General features: G+C 35.9%; 1 protein-coding gene across 29 annotated transcripts in view; it reads right to left on the reverse strand.

Moving 5' to 3' along the window:
- LRRFIP2 (LRR binding FLII interacting protein 2) overlaps positions 1-16,664 on the reverse strand; it is a 101,767-nt gene that overhangs the window by 26,796 nt on the left and 58,307 nt on the right. For all 29 annotated transcript variants that reach the window (XM_082348526.1, XM_082348523.1, XM_082348521.1 and 26 more), the window contains one exon: positions 12,569-12,739. In XM_082348526.1, the coding sequence (XP_082204652.1) occupies positions 12,569-12,739 (171 nt within the window). The remainder of the gene's footprint in view (positions 1-12,568; positions 12,740-16,664) is intronic.

The following is a 16,664-nucleotide window of genomic DNA, read 5'->3' on the forward strand; positions in this document are numbered from 1 at the left end:
TTGTAATGGCTCATGAATACAGACCAATGGAGTAGAATAGAAAATCCAGAAAGACCCAATTACATATACAAGTACATTAAACAACAACAAAACAAAGAGAGCAGCTCAAATCAATGAGAAAAGATAGACTTTTAAATGAGTAATGTTGGTATAACTGGATATACACATGGAAAAAGAAAATTGGAACCAAACTTCGTACCATACACCAGAACAAATGCACAGAAAGAAAAGAGAGAGAGAAAGACAGGCAGAGAGAGAGAGAGAGAGAGAAAGAAGAAAGGAAGTAAGAACATACAGTTACTAGAGAAAAGATGAGTGAACTGCTATAACCATGGAGCGGGTAAGAATTACCAAAAAATGACTCAAAAATCCACAAGCAAGAAGGGGAAAGGGGTAACAAATAAGACTACATAAAAATTAAAACTTTTGAATGGCAAAAAACACTATAAGCAAAGCAAAAAGACAAATGACAATAAAAAATTTTTACAATTTATATTTACTATCTTTCCATATAGAGAGCCTCTAAAATTAGAAATAAAGAGGAAAAAACCCACTATTATATAGAACAATAGGCTAAAAAAATGGACAGTTCACAGAGAAAGAAACAAATTGCTTTGAATATGAAAAGATGCCCATGCTAAGGGAAATGTAAATTAAAACTGTATTTCTCACTGAAACACCAGTAAGAGTCCAAAAACTTGACAATATACTCAGGGAAAAGTAGTGTGGAGAAGGAAACAGACCCTCTCATTTGTGGGAATGCAAAATTGTATAACCCCTACAAAGGAGAATTTGTTATATCTAGCAGGATTACCACACCTTTTGACCTGGCAAACTCACTTTTCTGACTCCCATAGATACCAGCAAAAATACAGAAAGACCTATGCAGTACATTCGTCTTTGTAGAACTATTTTTAACAGCAAGAGACTGCAAACAACTCAAACGTCCATTAATAGGGAACTGGTGGAATAAACTATAGTACAATGGAATAATTGTACAGTGATAAGAACAAGGAAGCGCTCTCTATACTACAATCATCAGGTGATGAAATCCAGATGCAGAACAATATAGTATGCTTCCATTTTCTAAGAATGGAGGGATACAAATATGTGTATGTGTGTGTGTGTGTGTGTGTGTGTGTATGCGCATATAAACACACAAACACACACATACATATTTTTGAATGGCAAAAAAATGTCTTCTTAAGATTAAAAAAAATGGAAGGATAAACCATTTAATTAAAAAAATTTCCTTAGGCAGTCTACCTGAAAAAGTATTCAGAGTAATGATAGTAAAGATGATCCAAAATCTTGGAAACAGAATGGAGAAAATACAAGAAACGTTTCACAAGGACCTAGAAGAACTAAAGAGCAAACAAACAATCATGAACAACACAATAAATGAAATTAAAAATTCTCTAGAAGGAATCAATAGCAGAATAACTGAGGCAGAAGAACGGATAAGTGACCTGGAAGATAAAACAGTGGAAATAACTACTGCAGAGTAGAATAAAGAAAAAAGAATGAAAAGAATTGGGACAGTCTCAGAGACCTCTGGGACAACATTAAACACACCAACATTTGAATTATAGGGGTCCCAGAAGAAGAAGAGAAAAAGAAAGGGCCTGAGAAAATATCTGAAGAGATTACAGTTGAAAACTTCCCTAATATGGGAAAGGAAATAGTCAAGTCCAGGAAGCATAGAGAGTCCCATACAGGATAAATCCAAGGAGAAACATGGCAAGACACATATTAATCAAACTATCAAAAATTAAACACAAAGAAAAAATATTAAAAGCAGTAAGGGAAAAGCAACAAATAACATAAAAGGGAATCCCCATAAGTTTAACAGCTGATCTTTCAGCAGAAACTCTGCAAGCCAGAAGGGAGTGGCAGGACATATGTAAAGTGATGAAAGGGAAAAACCTACAACCAAGATTACTCTACCTAGCAAGAATCTCATTCAGATTCGACAGAGAAATGAAAACCTTTACAGACAAGCAAAAGCTAAGAGAATTCAGCACCACCAAAACAGTTTTACGACAAACGCTAAAGGAACTTCTCTAGACAGGAAACACAGGAGGAGTAAAAGACCTACAAAAACAAACCCAAAACAATTAAGAAAATGGTAATAGGAACATACATATCGATAACTACCTTAAATGTAAATGGATTAAATGCTCCAACCAAAAGACATAGGCTGGCTGAATGGTTACAAAAACAAGACCTGTATATAGGCTGTCTACAAGAGACCCACTTCAGACCTAGGGACACATACAGACTGAAAGTGAGGGAATGGAAAAAGATATTCCATGCAAATGGAAATCAAAAGAAAGCTGGAGTAGCAATTCTCATAGCAGACAAAATAGACTTTAAAATAGACTATTACAAGAGACAAAGAAGGACACTACATAATGATCAAGGGATCAATCCAAGAAGAAGATACAATAATTGTAAATATTTATGCACCCAACATAGGAGCACCTCAATACATAAGGCAAATGCTAACAGCCATAAAAGGGGAAATCGAGAGTAACACAATCATAGTACGGGACTTTAACACCCCACTTTCACCATTGGACAGATCATCCAAAATGAAAATAAATAAGGCAACACAAGCTTTAAATGATACATTAAACAAGATGGACTTAATTGATATTTATAGACATTCCATCCAAAAACAACAGAATACACTTTCTTCTCAAGTGCTCATGGAACATTCTCCAGGATAGACCATATCTTGGGTCATAAATCAAGCCTAGGTAAATTTAAGAAAACTGAAATCATATCAAGTATCTTTTCCGACCACAACGCTATGAGACTAGATATCAATTACAGGAAAAAAATCTGTAAAAAATACAAACACATGGAGGTTAAACAATACACTACTAAATAACCAAGAGATCGCTGAAGAAATCAAATAGGAAATCAAAAAATACCTACAAACAAATAACAATGAAAACACAATGACCCAAAACCTATGGGATGCAGCAAAAGCAGTTCTAAGAGGGAAGTTTATAGCTATACAATCCTACCTCAAGAAACAAGAAACATCTCAAAAATAAACGACTTAATCTTACACGTAAAGCAATTAGAGAAAGAAGAACAAAAAAACCCCAAAGTTAGCAGAAGGAAAAAAATCATAAAGATCAGAGCAGAAATAAATGAAATAGAAAAAAAGAAAACAATAGCAAAGATCAATAAAACTAAAAGCTGGTTCTTTGAGAAGATAAACAAAATTGATAAACCATTAGCCAGACTCATCAAGAAAAAGAGGGAGAGGACTCAAATCGATAAAATTAGAAATGAAAAAGGAGAAGTTATGACACCGCAGAAATACAAAGCATCCTAAGAGACTGTTACAAGCAACTCTATGCCAATAAAATGAATAACCTGGAAGAAATGGACAAATTCTTAGAAAGGTATAACCTTCCAAGACTGAACCAGGAAGAAATAGAAAATACGAACAGACCAATCACAAGTAATGAAATTGAAACTGTGATTAAAAATCTTCCAACAAACAAAAGTCCAGGACCAGAAGGCTTCACAGGTGAATTCTATCAAACATTTAGAGAAGAGCTAACACCCTTCCTTCTCAAACTCGTCCAAAAAATTGCGGAGGAAGGAACACTCCCAAACTCATTCTATGAGGCCACCATCACCCTGATACCAAAACCAGACAAAGATACTACAAAAAAAGAAAATTACAGATCAATATCACTGATGAATATAGATGCAAAAATCCTCAACAAAATACTAGCAAACAGAATCCAACAACACATTAAAAGGATCATACACCATGATCAAGTGGGATTTATCCCAGGGATGCAAGGATTCTTCGATATACGCAAATCAATCAATGTGATACACCATATTAACAAACTGAAGAATAAACACCATATGATCATCTCAATAGATGCAGAAAAAGCTTTTGACAAAATTCAGCACCCATTTATGATAAAAACTCTCCAGAAAGTGGGCATAGAAGGAACCTACCTCAACATGATAAAGGCCATATACGACAAACCCACAGCAAACATCATTCTCAATGGTGAAAAACTGAAAGCATTTCCTCTAAGATCAGGAACAAGACAAGGATGTCCACTCTCGCCACTATTTTTCAACATAGTTTTGGAAGTCCTAGCCACGGCAATCAGAGAAGATAAAGAAATAAAAAGAATACAAATTGGAAAAGAAGTAAAACTGTCACTGTCTGCAGATGACATGATACTATATACACAGAGAATCCTAAAGATGCCACCAGAAAACTACTAGAGCTAATCAATGAATTTGGTAAAGTTGCAGGATACAAAATTAATGCACAGAAATCTCTTGCATTCCTATACACTAATGATGAAAAATCTGAAAGAGAAATTAAGGAAACACTCCCATTTACCATTGCAACAAAAGGAATAAAATACCTAGGAATAAAGCTACCTAGGGAGACAAAAGACCTGTATGCAGAAAACTATAAGACACTGATGAAAGAAATTAAAGATGATACCAACAGATGGAGAGATATACCATGTTCTTGGATTGGAAGAATCAGTATTGTGAAAATGACTACATTACCCAAAGCAATGTACAGATTCAATGCAATCCCTATCAAATTACCCATGGCATTTTTTACGGAACTAGAACAAAAAATCTTAAAATTTGTATGGAGACACAAAAGACCCCGAATAGCCAAAGCAGTCTTGAGGGAAAAAAACGGAGCTGGAGGAATCAGACTCCCTGACTTCAGACTATACTATAAAGGAACAGTAATCAAGACAATATGGTACTGGCACAAAAACAGAAACATAGGTCAATGGAACAAGATAGAAAGCCCAGAGATAAACCCACACACCTATGGTCAACTAATCTACGACAAAGGAGTCAAGGATATACCGTGGAGAAAAGACAGCCTCTTCAATAAGTGGTGCTGGGAAAACTGGACAGGTACATGTAAAAGAATGAAATTAGAACACTCCCTAACACCATACACAAAAATAAACTCAAAATGGATTAGAGACCTAAATGTAAGATCAGACGCTATAAAACTCTTAGAGGAAAACATAGGAAGAACACTCTTTGACATAAATCACAGCAAGATCTTTTTTGATCCACCTCCTAGAATAATGGAAATAAAAACAAAAATAAACAAATGAGACCTAATGAAACTTCAAAGCTTTTGCACAGCAAAGGAAACCATAAACAAGACGAAATGACAACCCTCAGAATGGGAGAAAATATTTACAAACGAATCAACGGACAAAGGATTAATCTCCAAAATATATAAACAGCTCATGCAGCTCAATATTAAAAAAACAAACAACCCAATCCAAAAATGGGCAGAAGACCTAAATAGACATTTCTCCAAAGAAGACATACAGACGGCCAAGAAGCACATGAAAAGATGCTCAACATCACTAATTATTAGAGAAATGCAAATCAAAACTACAATGAGGTGCCACCTCACACCAGTTAGAACGGGCGTCATCAGAAAATCTACAAACAACAAATGCTGGAGAGGGTGTGGAGAAAAGGGAACCCTCTTGCACTGTTGGTGGGAATGTAAATTGATACAGCCACTATGGAGAACAGCATGGAGGTTCCTTAAAAAACTAAAAATAAAATTACCATATGATCTAGCAATCCCACTACTGGGCATATACCCAGAGAAAACCATAATTCAAAAAGACACATGCACCCCAATGTTCAATGCAGCACTAATTACAATAGCCAGGTCATGGAAGCAACGTAAGTGCCCATCGACAGACGAATGGATAAAGAAGATGTGGCACATATATACAATGGAATATTACTCAGCCGTAAAAAGGAACGAAATTGGGTCATTTGTTGAGCCGTGGATGGATCTAGAGACTGTCATACAGAGTGAAGTAAGTCAGAAAGAGAAAAACAAATATCGTATATTAACGCATATATGTGGAACCTAGAAAAATGGTACAGATGAACCGGTTTGCAGGGCAGAAATTGAGACACAGATGTAGAGAACAAACATATGGACACCAAGGGGGGAAAGGGGGTGGTGGTGGTGTGATGAATTGGGAGATTGGGATTGATATGTAAACACTGATGTGTATAAAACTGATGACTAGTAAGAACCTGCTGTATAAAAAAATAAATAAAATTTAAAAATTAAAAAAAAAAACAACAACTACAATGAGGTATCACCTCACACCGGTCAGAATGGCCATCATCAAAAAATCTACAAACAATAAATGCTGTAGAGGGTGTGGAGAAAAGGGAACCCTCTTGTACTGTTGGTGGGAATGTAAATTGATACAGCCACTATGGAGAACAGTTAAAAAACTAAAAATAGAACTACTATAAGACCCAGCAATCCCACTACTGGGCATATACCCTGAGAAAACCATAATTCAAAAAGAGTCATGTACCACAGTGTTTACTGCAGCTCTATTTACAATAGCCAGGACATGGAAGCAACCTAAGTGTCCATCGACAGAGGAATGGATAAAGATGTGGCACATGTATACAATGGAATATTACTCAGCCACCAAAGAAATGAAACTGAGTTATTTGTAGTGAGGTGCATGGACTTAGAGACTGTCATACAGAGTGAAGTAAGTTAGAAAGAGAGAAACAAATACTGTATGCTAACACATATATATGGAATCTAAAAAAAAAAACAAAAAAAATCGGTTCTGAAGAACATAGGGGCAGGACAGGAATAAAGATGCAGACGTAGAGCATGGACTTGAGGACACGGGGAGGGGGAAGGGTAAGCTGGGATGAAGTGAGAGAGTGGCATGGACATATATATACTACCAAATGTAAAACAGGATATGTAGTATGAAAGAATTATTATTATTAGCTAGTGGGAAGCAGCCACATAGCACAGGGAGATCAGCTCGGTGCTTTGTGACCACCTAGCGGGGTGGGGTAGGAAGGGTGGGAGGGAGATGCAAGAGGGAGGAGATATGGGGATATATGTGTACATATAGCTGATTTACTTTGTCATAAAGCAGAAACTAATACACCATTGTAAAGCAATTATACTCCAATAAATATGTTAAAAAAATTTCCTTAAGGAAGGAAGAAATCAGGATGAAGAGAAAGAGACAAAAGACTGACTTCTTTGAATATATTTTCTTTATTGATTTGATTCAGATCTGTGTAAATAATTCACAAAATTGTAAAACAAAAGTAAATTTAAAAGCAATTCATTGTGGAAGCAACCCAAGTTTCCATCAACAGATGAATGGATAAACAAAATGTGGTACATAAATACAGTGGAATAGTATTCAGGAAGGAAATTCTGACACATGCTATGACATGAATGAATGCTGAGGACATTATGCTAAGTTACATAAACCAGTAACAAAAAGACAAATATTATATGATTCCACTTATATCAGGTACCTAGAAGAGTCAAACTCACAGAGACAGAGAGTAGAATGGTGGTTGTGAGGAGCTGGAGGAGGAGGAATTGGGGAGTTGTTTAATGGGTACAGAGTTTCAGTTTTGCAAGATGAAAAGTTCTGGAGATCTGTTACACAACGATGTGAATAAACATTACTGAAATGTGCACTTTAAAATGGTTAAGATGGTAGATTTTGTCATATGCTTTTACCAGAATTAAAGGTAATTTCATAATAAAAATTTAAAAAGCAATTCCTAAGTATTGAAAATAAAATGTAGTGAACCTAGCTATATACGTCCAGTTAGTAGTATAAGCACAGAGAAACTATTTCAAGTAACTTTTAAAAACAACGGTTGTACTATACATAACCTAGAAGCAAAATAAGAACCAAACAGAAAAAAAAACAAAAAAACTTTTAACTATTTTCAGTAATTATACTGTTGGTGGTAATGTTGGTATTGCTATTCTAGGTATTGTGGGACAAAGCAATGAAAATAGACTATAACATAATTACTAGCATCCCTAGTGACTCTGAGAACTGGGAGTGGTAGTGTGGGAAGAAGGAGATATACATATATAAGACAGAAGAGGTCAAGTAAAAGCCCTACATCCTGAATATAAACTAGAACTATAAGCATAACATATTTTGACTTTAAAAACAAAAAAAATACCCCATATACATATTTCCCTGATATAACCACTAAAAAGGTCTATAAACAGTTACCATCTTGGTGGCAAGTACACCCCTAGCACCCACACTGCTCCACTAAAAGAGAACCAGGGCTCCTTGTAATAACAGCTGATTTCAGGTCTGGAGCAGGAAATGTACCAGACGAGTCCAGAACACTTACTTGCGCTAGACAGCAAAGAAGCTATCACAACCAATTAGACTCACATCAAAATTAGTTGGGAATCAACCCGGAAGATGTTCACATTAGTTAAAGGTGGGACAACCTGAAAATCAATAAGAATAAAAGCTACAATGGATTGAAATCATCAAATGCTTGAATTCTTGCCTTCATAATGATTTTTTAAAAAATAATTGGGCACTATGAGAAGATGCCTAACAACCAGTTCCTTAATTTGAAAACTTATAAACAAAGGAAAAGAATCAAGTTTTTATCTTGCCTTTCCTATGTAAACTGTCTCATTGAGTAATAAGAGATGAGGGGAAATTTCTCTTTAAAGACGGACTTACACTAATAAATAAAGCATAGGAAAGTGAAAAGACAACCCATGGAATGGCAGAAAATATTTGCCAACCATGTATCTGATAAGGAACTTGTATCTAGAATATACAAACTCTAACAATGCAGTAACACAAAGATAATCCAATTTAAAAATGGGCAAAGGATCTGAACAGGCATTTCTCCAAAGAAGATGTACAAAGAGTCAGTAAGCATATCAAAATATACTTGAAATCATTAGTCATCAGGGAGATGCAAAGCAAAACCGCACCTGCTAGAATGGCTAGGAAAAAACTCAGATAAAAACAAGTGTTGGTGAGGATGTGGAGAAATCAGAACCTGCTTACACTTGCATACACTTGCTGGAGGGAATGGTGCAGTCGCTTTGGAAAAGGGTCTGGTTATTCCTCAAATGGTTAAACACAGAGTTGCCATATGACCCAGCAATTCCACTCCTAGGTGTATATGTAAGAGAAAGAAAGACTTATGTCCACACAAGAACTTGTACACAAATGTTTATAGCAGCGTTATTCATCATAGACAAAAAGTGAAAAAACACCAGATGTCCATCAACACATGAATGGATAAACAAAACGTGGTATACCTATACAATGGACTATTGTTAGGTCATAAATAGGAATGAAGTACTGATGCATGCACCATACAGGTGAACTTGAAAATATTAACCAAAGTGAAAGAAGCCAATTATAAAAGACTACAAATTATATGATTCCATTAATATGAAAGTCTAGAAAAGGGAAATCTATAGAGACAGAAAGTAGAATAGTGGTTACTTAGGGCTCAGGGGAGTGAGAGATAGCTAAAGGGTACAGGATTGCTTTCTGACGTGATGAAATATTCTAAAATTGTGGTGATGGTTGAATTTGTCTGTGAAGATACAAAAAAACCACTGAATTGTACACTTAAGATGGATGAAGTGTATGGTATGTGAATTATATCTCAATAAAGCTGTTTTAAAACAATAAAAGAAAATGAAAGAAAACAGTAATGATAAAATTAGAATATCTCATTTTGCAACCCCTAATCCACTAATGGATATAAGTATCCAGCTACAGCATCACAGAGAGAGGTGCCATACATCTGGGCCTCCTGAAGGGTTTAGTCTACTTCTCTATGAAGTAGACTAAACCCGTATTTGATTAAACCTCTAAACCTAACTAACTATTTACAGGAAATACAGAGGAAAAAGGAGCATGGTAAAGAACGACAGTAATGAAACAGCAAAATCCCCAAGACTGTCAGAAACTGTTAAAAGAAAAGCAATCCAGTTTCTTCAACACATAAATTGCAAGGGAAAAAAGGAGGTGATAGGAAACCTATAAATAAAAACAGACTTATAAGACATGACAACTAATTCCAACGTGTGGAACTTATCTAGATCCTGATTGTTTTTTTAAGTGTGAAAAAGAACAATCATTTATGACATTGAGACAACTGAAATTTTAACAATGACAGGATATGTAGTATGAAAGAATTATTATTAATTTTTCAGATGTGAAATGGTCTTGTGGTTATATTTTAAAAAAAGAGAGTCCATGTCATTTAAGTTCATATTAAACTCATATTAAAATGTGGGGTATTTAGGACTTGCTTCAAATAATGTGAGTGGGGGAAGTAGACAGGGCAAAATTGGCCATACATTGATGGTTTGTTAGGGGTAGGTAATGGGTTCAGGAGAGCTTGTTATACTCTTCTTCTTTTTTTTTTTTTTTGTATGTTTAAAATCTGCCATAAAAGATTTTATTAAATCTCAGATAAGCTTAAAAAAAAAAAAAAAAAGGAAGAAAATTCCCTACTATAATGAATAGCTATTAAGAAAAGAATAATACACCTGAGACATTCCTCATCAGGCATTCTGTCCCTGAAGTAGGTACAGAGACAATATTTAAGATGCAGTTACCATAATTCCAGCAGAAAACACTAAAGACATTTTGAAAAATGGTATGAATATCATTCTCTAACCTCACCATCTGCTGCTATAATGAAACATACCAGAGTGCCTGACCTCTTTGTATGTCTCTGAACAGGAACATCTACTGCACGAGGCAATATCTGTTTAGGAGAAGAGAGCTCAGGGTGAAGGTACAGCAGAGAGAGACACGACCACAAAGTCTTCTGCATCGCAGTACCTGAAGCAGATCCCCAGGGTATTAAAAAAAGCATACAGATTTTTCAAATTCAAAAAGCACAAGGTTTAAAAACAAAAACAAATTGAAAAACCACAACTCTGTATACTAAGACATCTCCGCATCTTAGAAAATTATAGGAGGGAAAAATGAAGTTGGTTAAAATAGCTTATCACAGGGACTTTTTTTTATTTTAAAAATGCTCAAGGACATTTGAGAAGATGGAAAGATAAGAACTCGTATTAGGACTGATTATTAAATACTTAGCATGAGATTTTCTTCTAATCTGTTAGAAGCAAAGAGCCAGAAATAGCTATGAAAAATGTGTGGGAAGGCAGAAAAGGAGTCCAAGGACTAAGAAAAGTATGACAGCTCAGACACTCCACAATTAGCCTATGAGATACAGGAAGAATCAAAGAGGAAACATCTATTGTCACCAAATCTTCAATGAGCCACTGTCATCAATATGAAAATACCCAGAGGCCTCTTTGTCACTTTATCTAGACACAAGTTTTCTTACTTCTTAACTTTTTTGTTAATAGACACTATTTTTTTCCGAGGAGTTTTAGGTTTATGGCAAAATGGAGCAGAAAGTACAGTGTTTCCATATACTCCCACTCCTCTCCCCACCCCTCAGGAACAGCGTTCCCCCACTATTAACATCCCAAACCAGAGTGGTACATTTGTTACAATCAATGAACCTACATTGACACATCATTGTCACCCAAAGCCCATAGTTTACATTAGGGTTCGCTCTCAGTGCTGTACATTCTATGAGTTTTGATAAATGTATAATGTATCTACCATTATACTATGATACAGAATAGTACTGCTGCCCTAAAAATCTCCTGCACTCTGCCTCTTCATCCCTCCTTTCCCCAAACCCACTACAAATACTTCCTAACACTTTTTAAAAGTGACCAAAACAGGCTGGAATGAGCATTTTTGGTCCTCAAGGAAAGAAATCCCTACAGTCTACAGTGATAATGCTGGTCCCTTAGAGGTTATATTAACAGCTTTTCTCCCTTTATTATGTACAAATACAGATTGTTGTTGTTTCTAACAATTCACCAAAGCTCATCTCCTAAATTATTATTATTATTATTTTTAAAACTTTTGCAATGTACTGGCAACTCATTTCTCGACAGTAATATCCACTTGTCCTCTGCTTGGACTGACTAAAACGCTTCTAAAAAACCCAATAAGCTTTTAAGAGAACCCAACTTGTTTTCTGCAGTTGTCAAAAGGCAAATCCAGGCCTTGGGCAGTGGCTTTTATTTTCCATCTGCACATTTTAACAATATAGCTTACAAACCTCTAAAGAAAACATCTGTCGATTTTTGACCCACGTCTCCACACTGCAGTTTTTAAATAACTGGTTAAAGACGTCTCTCCAACCATTTAGAAAACACATTCTCTTGAAAAATGAGAGAAGAGAAAAGAGAAGAAAAGAAAAGAAAAGGGAATAAAATGAACCACCTCAATGAAAGCCTTTGGAGCTTTGTGGAATTCCAGCCAGTTATAGCAGGAAGAAGTAATTCACTGCAATTGTCCCAATTAAGAGATAGAAAATAAAGATAAAATTTGAGCTGTATTCTATTTTCAGAAACTAAAGGAGGTCATAAGCTTCCCCTTATGAAAATAAGTTAAATCTTATAAAAATTAAGAAAGGAAAACATTTCAGGACCTGCAATCTTAGGTTCTGTCAATTTCCTTGCACCAGTCAGTTGTGATGGAAATATCATTCGCGGGGATGCTGTGCTCTTCCATCAAACCCAGTACTTCTTAAACGGCAGGTTTTAATTTTCTGACCCCAGAGAAAGGCATGATGTAAGATGAGCAATTACCTTTGATTTTTCTTCATTTTCTCTATAAAATTCTGCCATCTGTTCCTCCTGCTCTTCAATAACATCCTTGAGGGTATCTACTTGGTATATCAAATTGTTCTTCTCATTGTCTAACTGTGCATTGGAAACCATGGCTTTCTTGTATTTTTCTTCCACTTCAGACAAAGACTCCTAAATGAAAGTCAAAGTCATCAGCCTAATATCTAAAATATGTTCATTGCCTATATGCCATATAACAGGAAACTATAGCACTGGCACAAACACATGAAGATGCATTTTTGCAAAATAAAAGCAGTTTGGGGAACTCTTTGTTTAGTAACATGCACATAAAACAGGAGGATGACAATAAGCCAAGAGCGCATCATTATAAGCACTTTATGGGCTCTCTGCTATCCAAGAAAACAAATTCAAGCAGCAGTGTAGCCTCTGAAAGATGAAAAGGGGTGCAGACAACATATGAGAGTCATAGTGTAAAAATCATAAAATACAGCATCATTAATGGTTTCAGAAATGTTACTCCTGTAGTTTTTAACAACAGCTATTTGCAACAGAATACAGATACAACAGAAGACAGCCTCTCTTTACTCAAGTAAATTTCATACTTATTTGAATTGCACCACTTCCTGGACCTGTGTTTTCAGTACTTTCTTGGTCTGCATAACATTAATGTAAATGTATAAACATTTTGTCTAGCAACTTCAAATATTAGCCATTTTTAAATAAGTAAGCAATATAAAAACTATTATTTAAGAAAAAAGAGCTACCACTCAATGCCTAAATTTTTATATACTTCAAAGTTTTCTGCCTAAAATAGCTTACAGCCTGTTTCTTAATAACTACATCTATTTGGTAGATTACTACTACCTCGCAGTATTTTTAAAACTAAAAAGAAAAACATTTCACATAGGAAAAGTCATCACTTCTGGAAGTAAATTTTTATTTTATTTTACTTTAAAAAATTTTTGGCCATGCGGCATGCGGGATCTTGGTTCCCCAACCAGGAATTGAATCCACACCCCTGCAGTGGAAGTGCAGAGTCTTAACCACTGGACCGCCAGGGAAATCCCAGGAAATAAAATTTTTAAAATATTAATGCAAATGTTTAACAAACAAAAGATCAGTGATACAGAACTGAGAGTCCAGAATCCTTACATTTATGATCAACTGATATTTGACAAGGGTGCCCAGACAACTCAGTGGGAAAAGAGTAGTTTTTTCAATAAATGGTGTTGGGACAACTGAGATCCACATGCAAGCAAATAAAGTTGGACTCTTACTTCACACCAAACACAAAAATTAACTCAAAATGGATCAGAGACCTAAATTAAAAGCTAAAACTATAAAACCCTTCCCAAAAAACACAGGAGTAAATCTTCATGACTTTGGAGTGGGCAATGGTTTCTCAGATACGATACCAAAGTATCAATGAAAGAAAAAGTAGACTTTATCAAAATCAAAAATTTTATGCTACAAACAATACCAAGAAGGTAAAAAGATGACCCACAAAATGGGAGAAAATATTTGTAAATCTTACATCTGATAAGAAACTTGTATCCAGAATATATAAAGAACACTTAGAAATCAATAATTAAAAGACACATCATTCGATTTTAAAATGGGCAAGGATATGACCAGATATTCCTCCAAAGATGGTGTACAAATGGACAATAAGAATACAAAAACTTTCTTAATATAATTAGTGATTAGGGAAATGCACATCAAAACCATAATGAGATACTACTTCAGATCTACTAGGATGGCTATAATCAAAAAACGAGAAACAAGGTAAGTGCTGGTGAGGATATGAAAAAACTAGACTCCTCATACATTGCTGGGAAGAAGGTAAAATACTGCAGCTGCTTTGGAAAACAGGTTGGCAGTACTTCAAAATGTTAAACATCGAGTTACCATATGACCCAACAATTCTACTGCTAGGTAATCTACCCAAGAGAAATGAAAAGATATGTCTATACAAAAAGCTGTACACAAATGTTTACAGCAGCATTATTCATAATAGCCCCAAACTGGAAACAATCCAAATGCCTATCAACTCACAAATGGATAAACAAAATGTAGTAAATCCATATAGTGGAACACTACTCAGCCATTTTATACACACACACACACACACACACACACACACACACACGTATGTATATATATGTACATATATGTATACACACATATGTATACATATGTGTGTGTATACGTATATATACACACACATACTGATGCGTGTTATAACACGGATGAATCTTGAAAACATTATGTTAAGTAAAAAGCCAATCACGAAAGACAACACAGACTAGTGGTTACCCAGGGCTAGGTGCAGGAGTGGGAGTGGAGGAGTGGGAAACATCTGCTGATTAGTATGGGGTTTCTTTTTGGGGTAGTGAAAATGTTCTAAAATTGGTGATGGTTGCACAATTCTGTGACTATGCAAAAAACCCCACTGAATTGTACACTTTAAATGGGTAAATTTTATGGTATGTGATTTATATCTCAATAAAGATACACACAAACACATATGCATACACAAACACATATGCATACACTTAATAATTCTTCACAACCCAGGACTGTATTAACAGGCAAGATTTATATTATGATTGAGAACAAATACACCCAAAATAAAGAACATAAGCCCAGTTAACTGTATAATGGTTCAAATACAGTAGGTAACTTAACACAATGCAGAATTTAGAATGATTCTGATCCATCTCAGAGACTAATAGCAAAAAAAAAGAGTCCTCCTCACAACTCAGTCCCATACAAAATGGGGCATGACTGCATGAACACCAGAATCTAAGACAGTTCAAGCAGTAGCTGCAAGGACACAATATATAACACAATAAAACTGACATAAAATGTATGGAGTGTACTTTTTCCTTTAAACCAAAGACCACAGAAGACTATTTTAAACTTAAGTGTCAAGGTAGTTTGTTGTTGTTGTTTTGGCCACACGGCTTGCAGGGTCTTAGTTCCCCAACCAGGGACTGAACCCTCAGCAGTGAAAGCTCGGAGTCCTACCACTGGACCGCCAGCAAACTCCCTCAAGGTGGTTTGAATGATTTGAATCTAGCTCACACAGTGACACCCATAAGAAATGAGTTCTACTTAAACGTGTCCAGGGCAGCGACATTCAGCGTAGGTGCTGGCTAGAAGCAGCAGCGTCATCTGGGACCTGGGGCTAAAAACGCAAATTTCCAACCACCCCATCCTAGACCTACTGAATGAGAAAATCTGGGAGCAGAGCCCAGCAACCTGTGTTAACAAGACCCAGGTGACTGCGGAGGGAGGGTAGAGGGGGGAAAAAGCACCTCAAAGGCAGACATACTTAAGAATAATGTCATAAGCAATGACCGAGCATCCTTTTTAAATAGAATATAGATACATCACACCACCATGCTTTGACCACCAACCAGATAATTTTTTAAAAGATTTTTTCTTCCATTTAAAAGAGTCATTTCAAGGATTAACATAATTTGAAGTCAAGTTCAATTATACACTAACCATGAATTAAGAAAAGGGGACTTATCTGTTCAGGGTCTCAAATAAGGTTAATCTGTTTTTTGTATCCTTCAAAAAATGAAATAAATGGTAGATCTAAAAGGTAAGGGGAAAATGTTTAAAATAAAATAAAAAACGAGTAAGAATGCCTTTGAATCACTTGCTTTCCTGATACATTATGTTACGTATGAGACTTTAAAATGAATGTATTTATTGAATGTACTGGATTTGTTCCATTGATCTAAGATATTTCCAAGTCATATCTCTAAAGCCTTAAAAGGGGGATTAAATCCTGAAGATGAGAGCAGTAAGACGAACTGAGCACATCAGCTCACTAACTCTGGGATCCTCCTGATGTTTACCGACAACCACACACTGCTGTCGACAGCGTCCAGGCTTCCCGGGGGCGCCCTCCATACGCCTTCCCACCCTTTCTGGTCCTATGCCTTCTGGACCATAATCACCTGCATGAAGTTTCTGGCTGGTAGCTGGGCTAAGTCCAATCATGCTGGACGGCTGAGCAAAGCCTTGACCATTAGGTCTACACTGCGTCCTTTGCGCATATCCTGAGTCACCTTTCTGAATG

Source organism: Balaenoptera borealis (assembly GCF_965194805.1).
Source record: "Balaenoptera borealis genome assembly, chromosome: 12".
In the NCBI taxonomy this organism is placed as follows: Eukaryota; Metazoa; Chordata; class Mammalia; order Artiodactyla; family Balaenopteridae; genus Balaenoptera; species Balaenoptera borealis.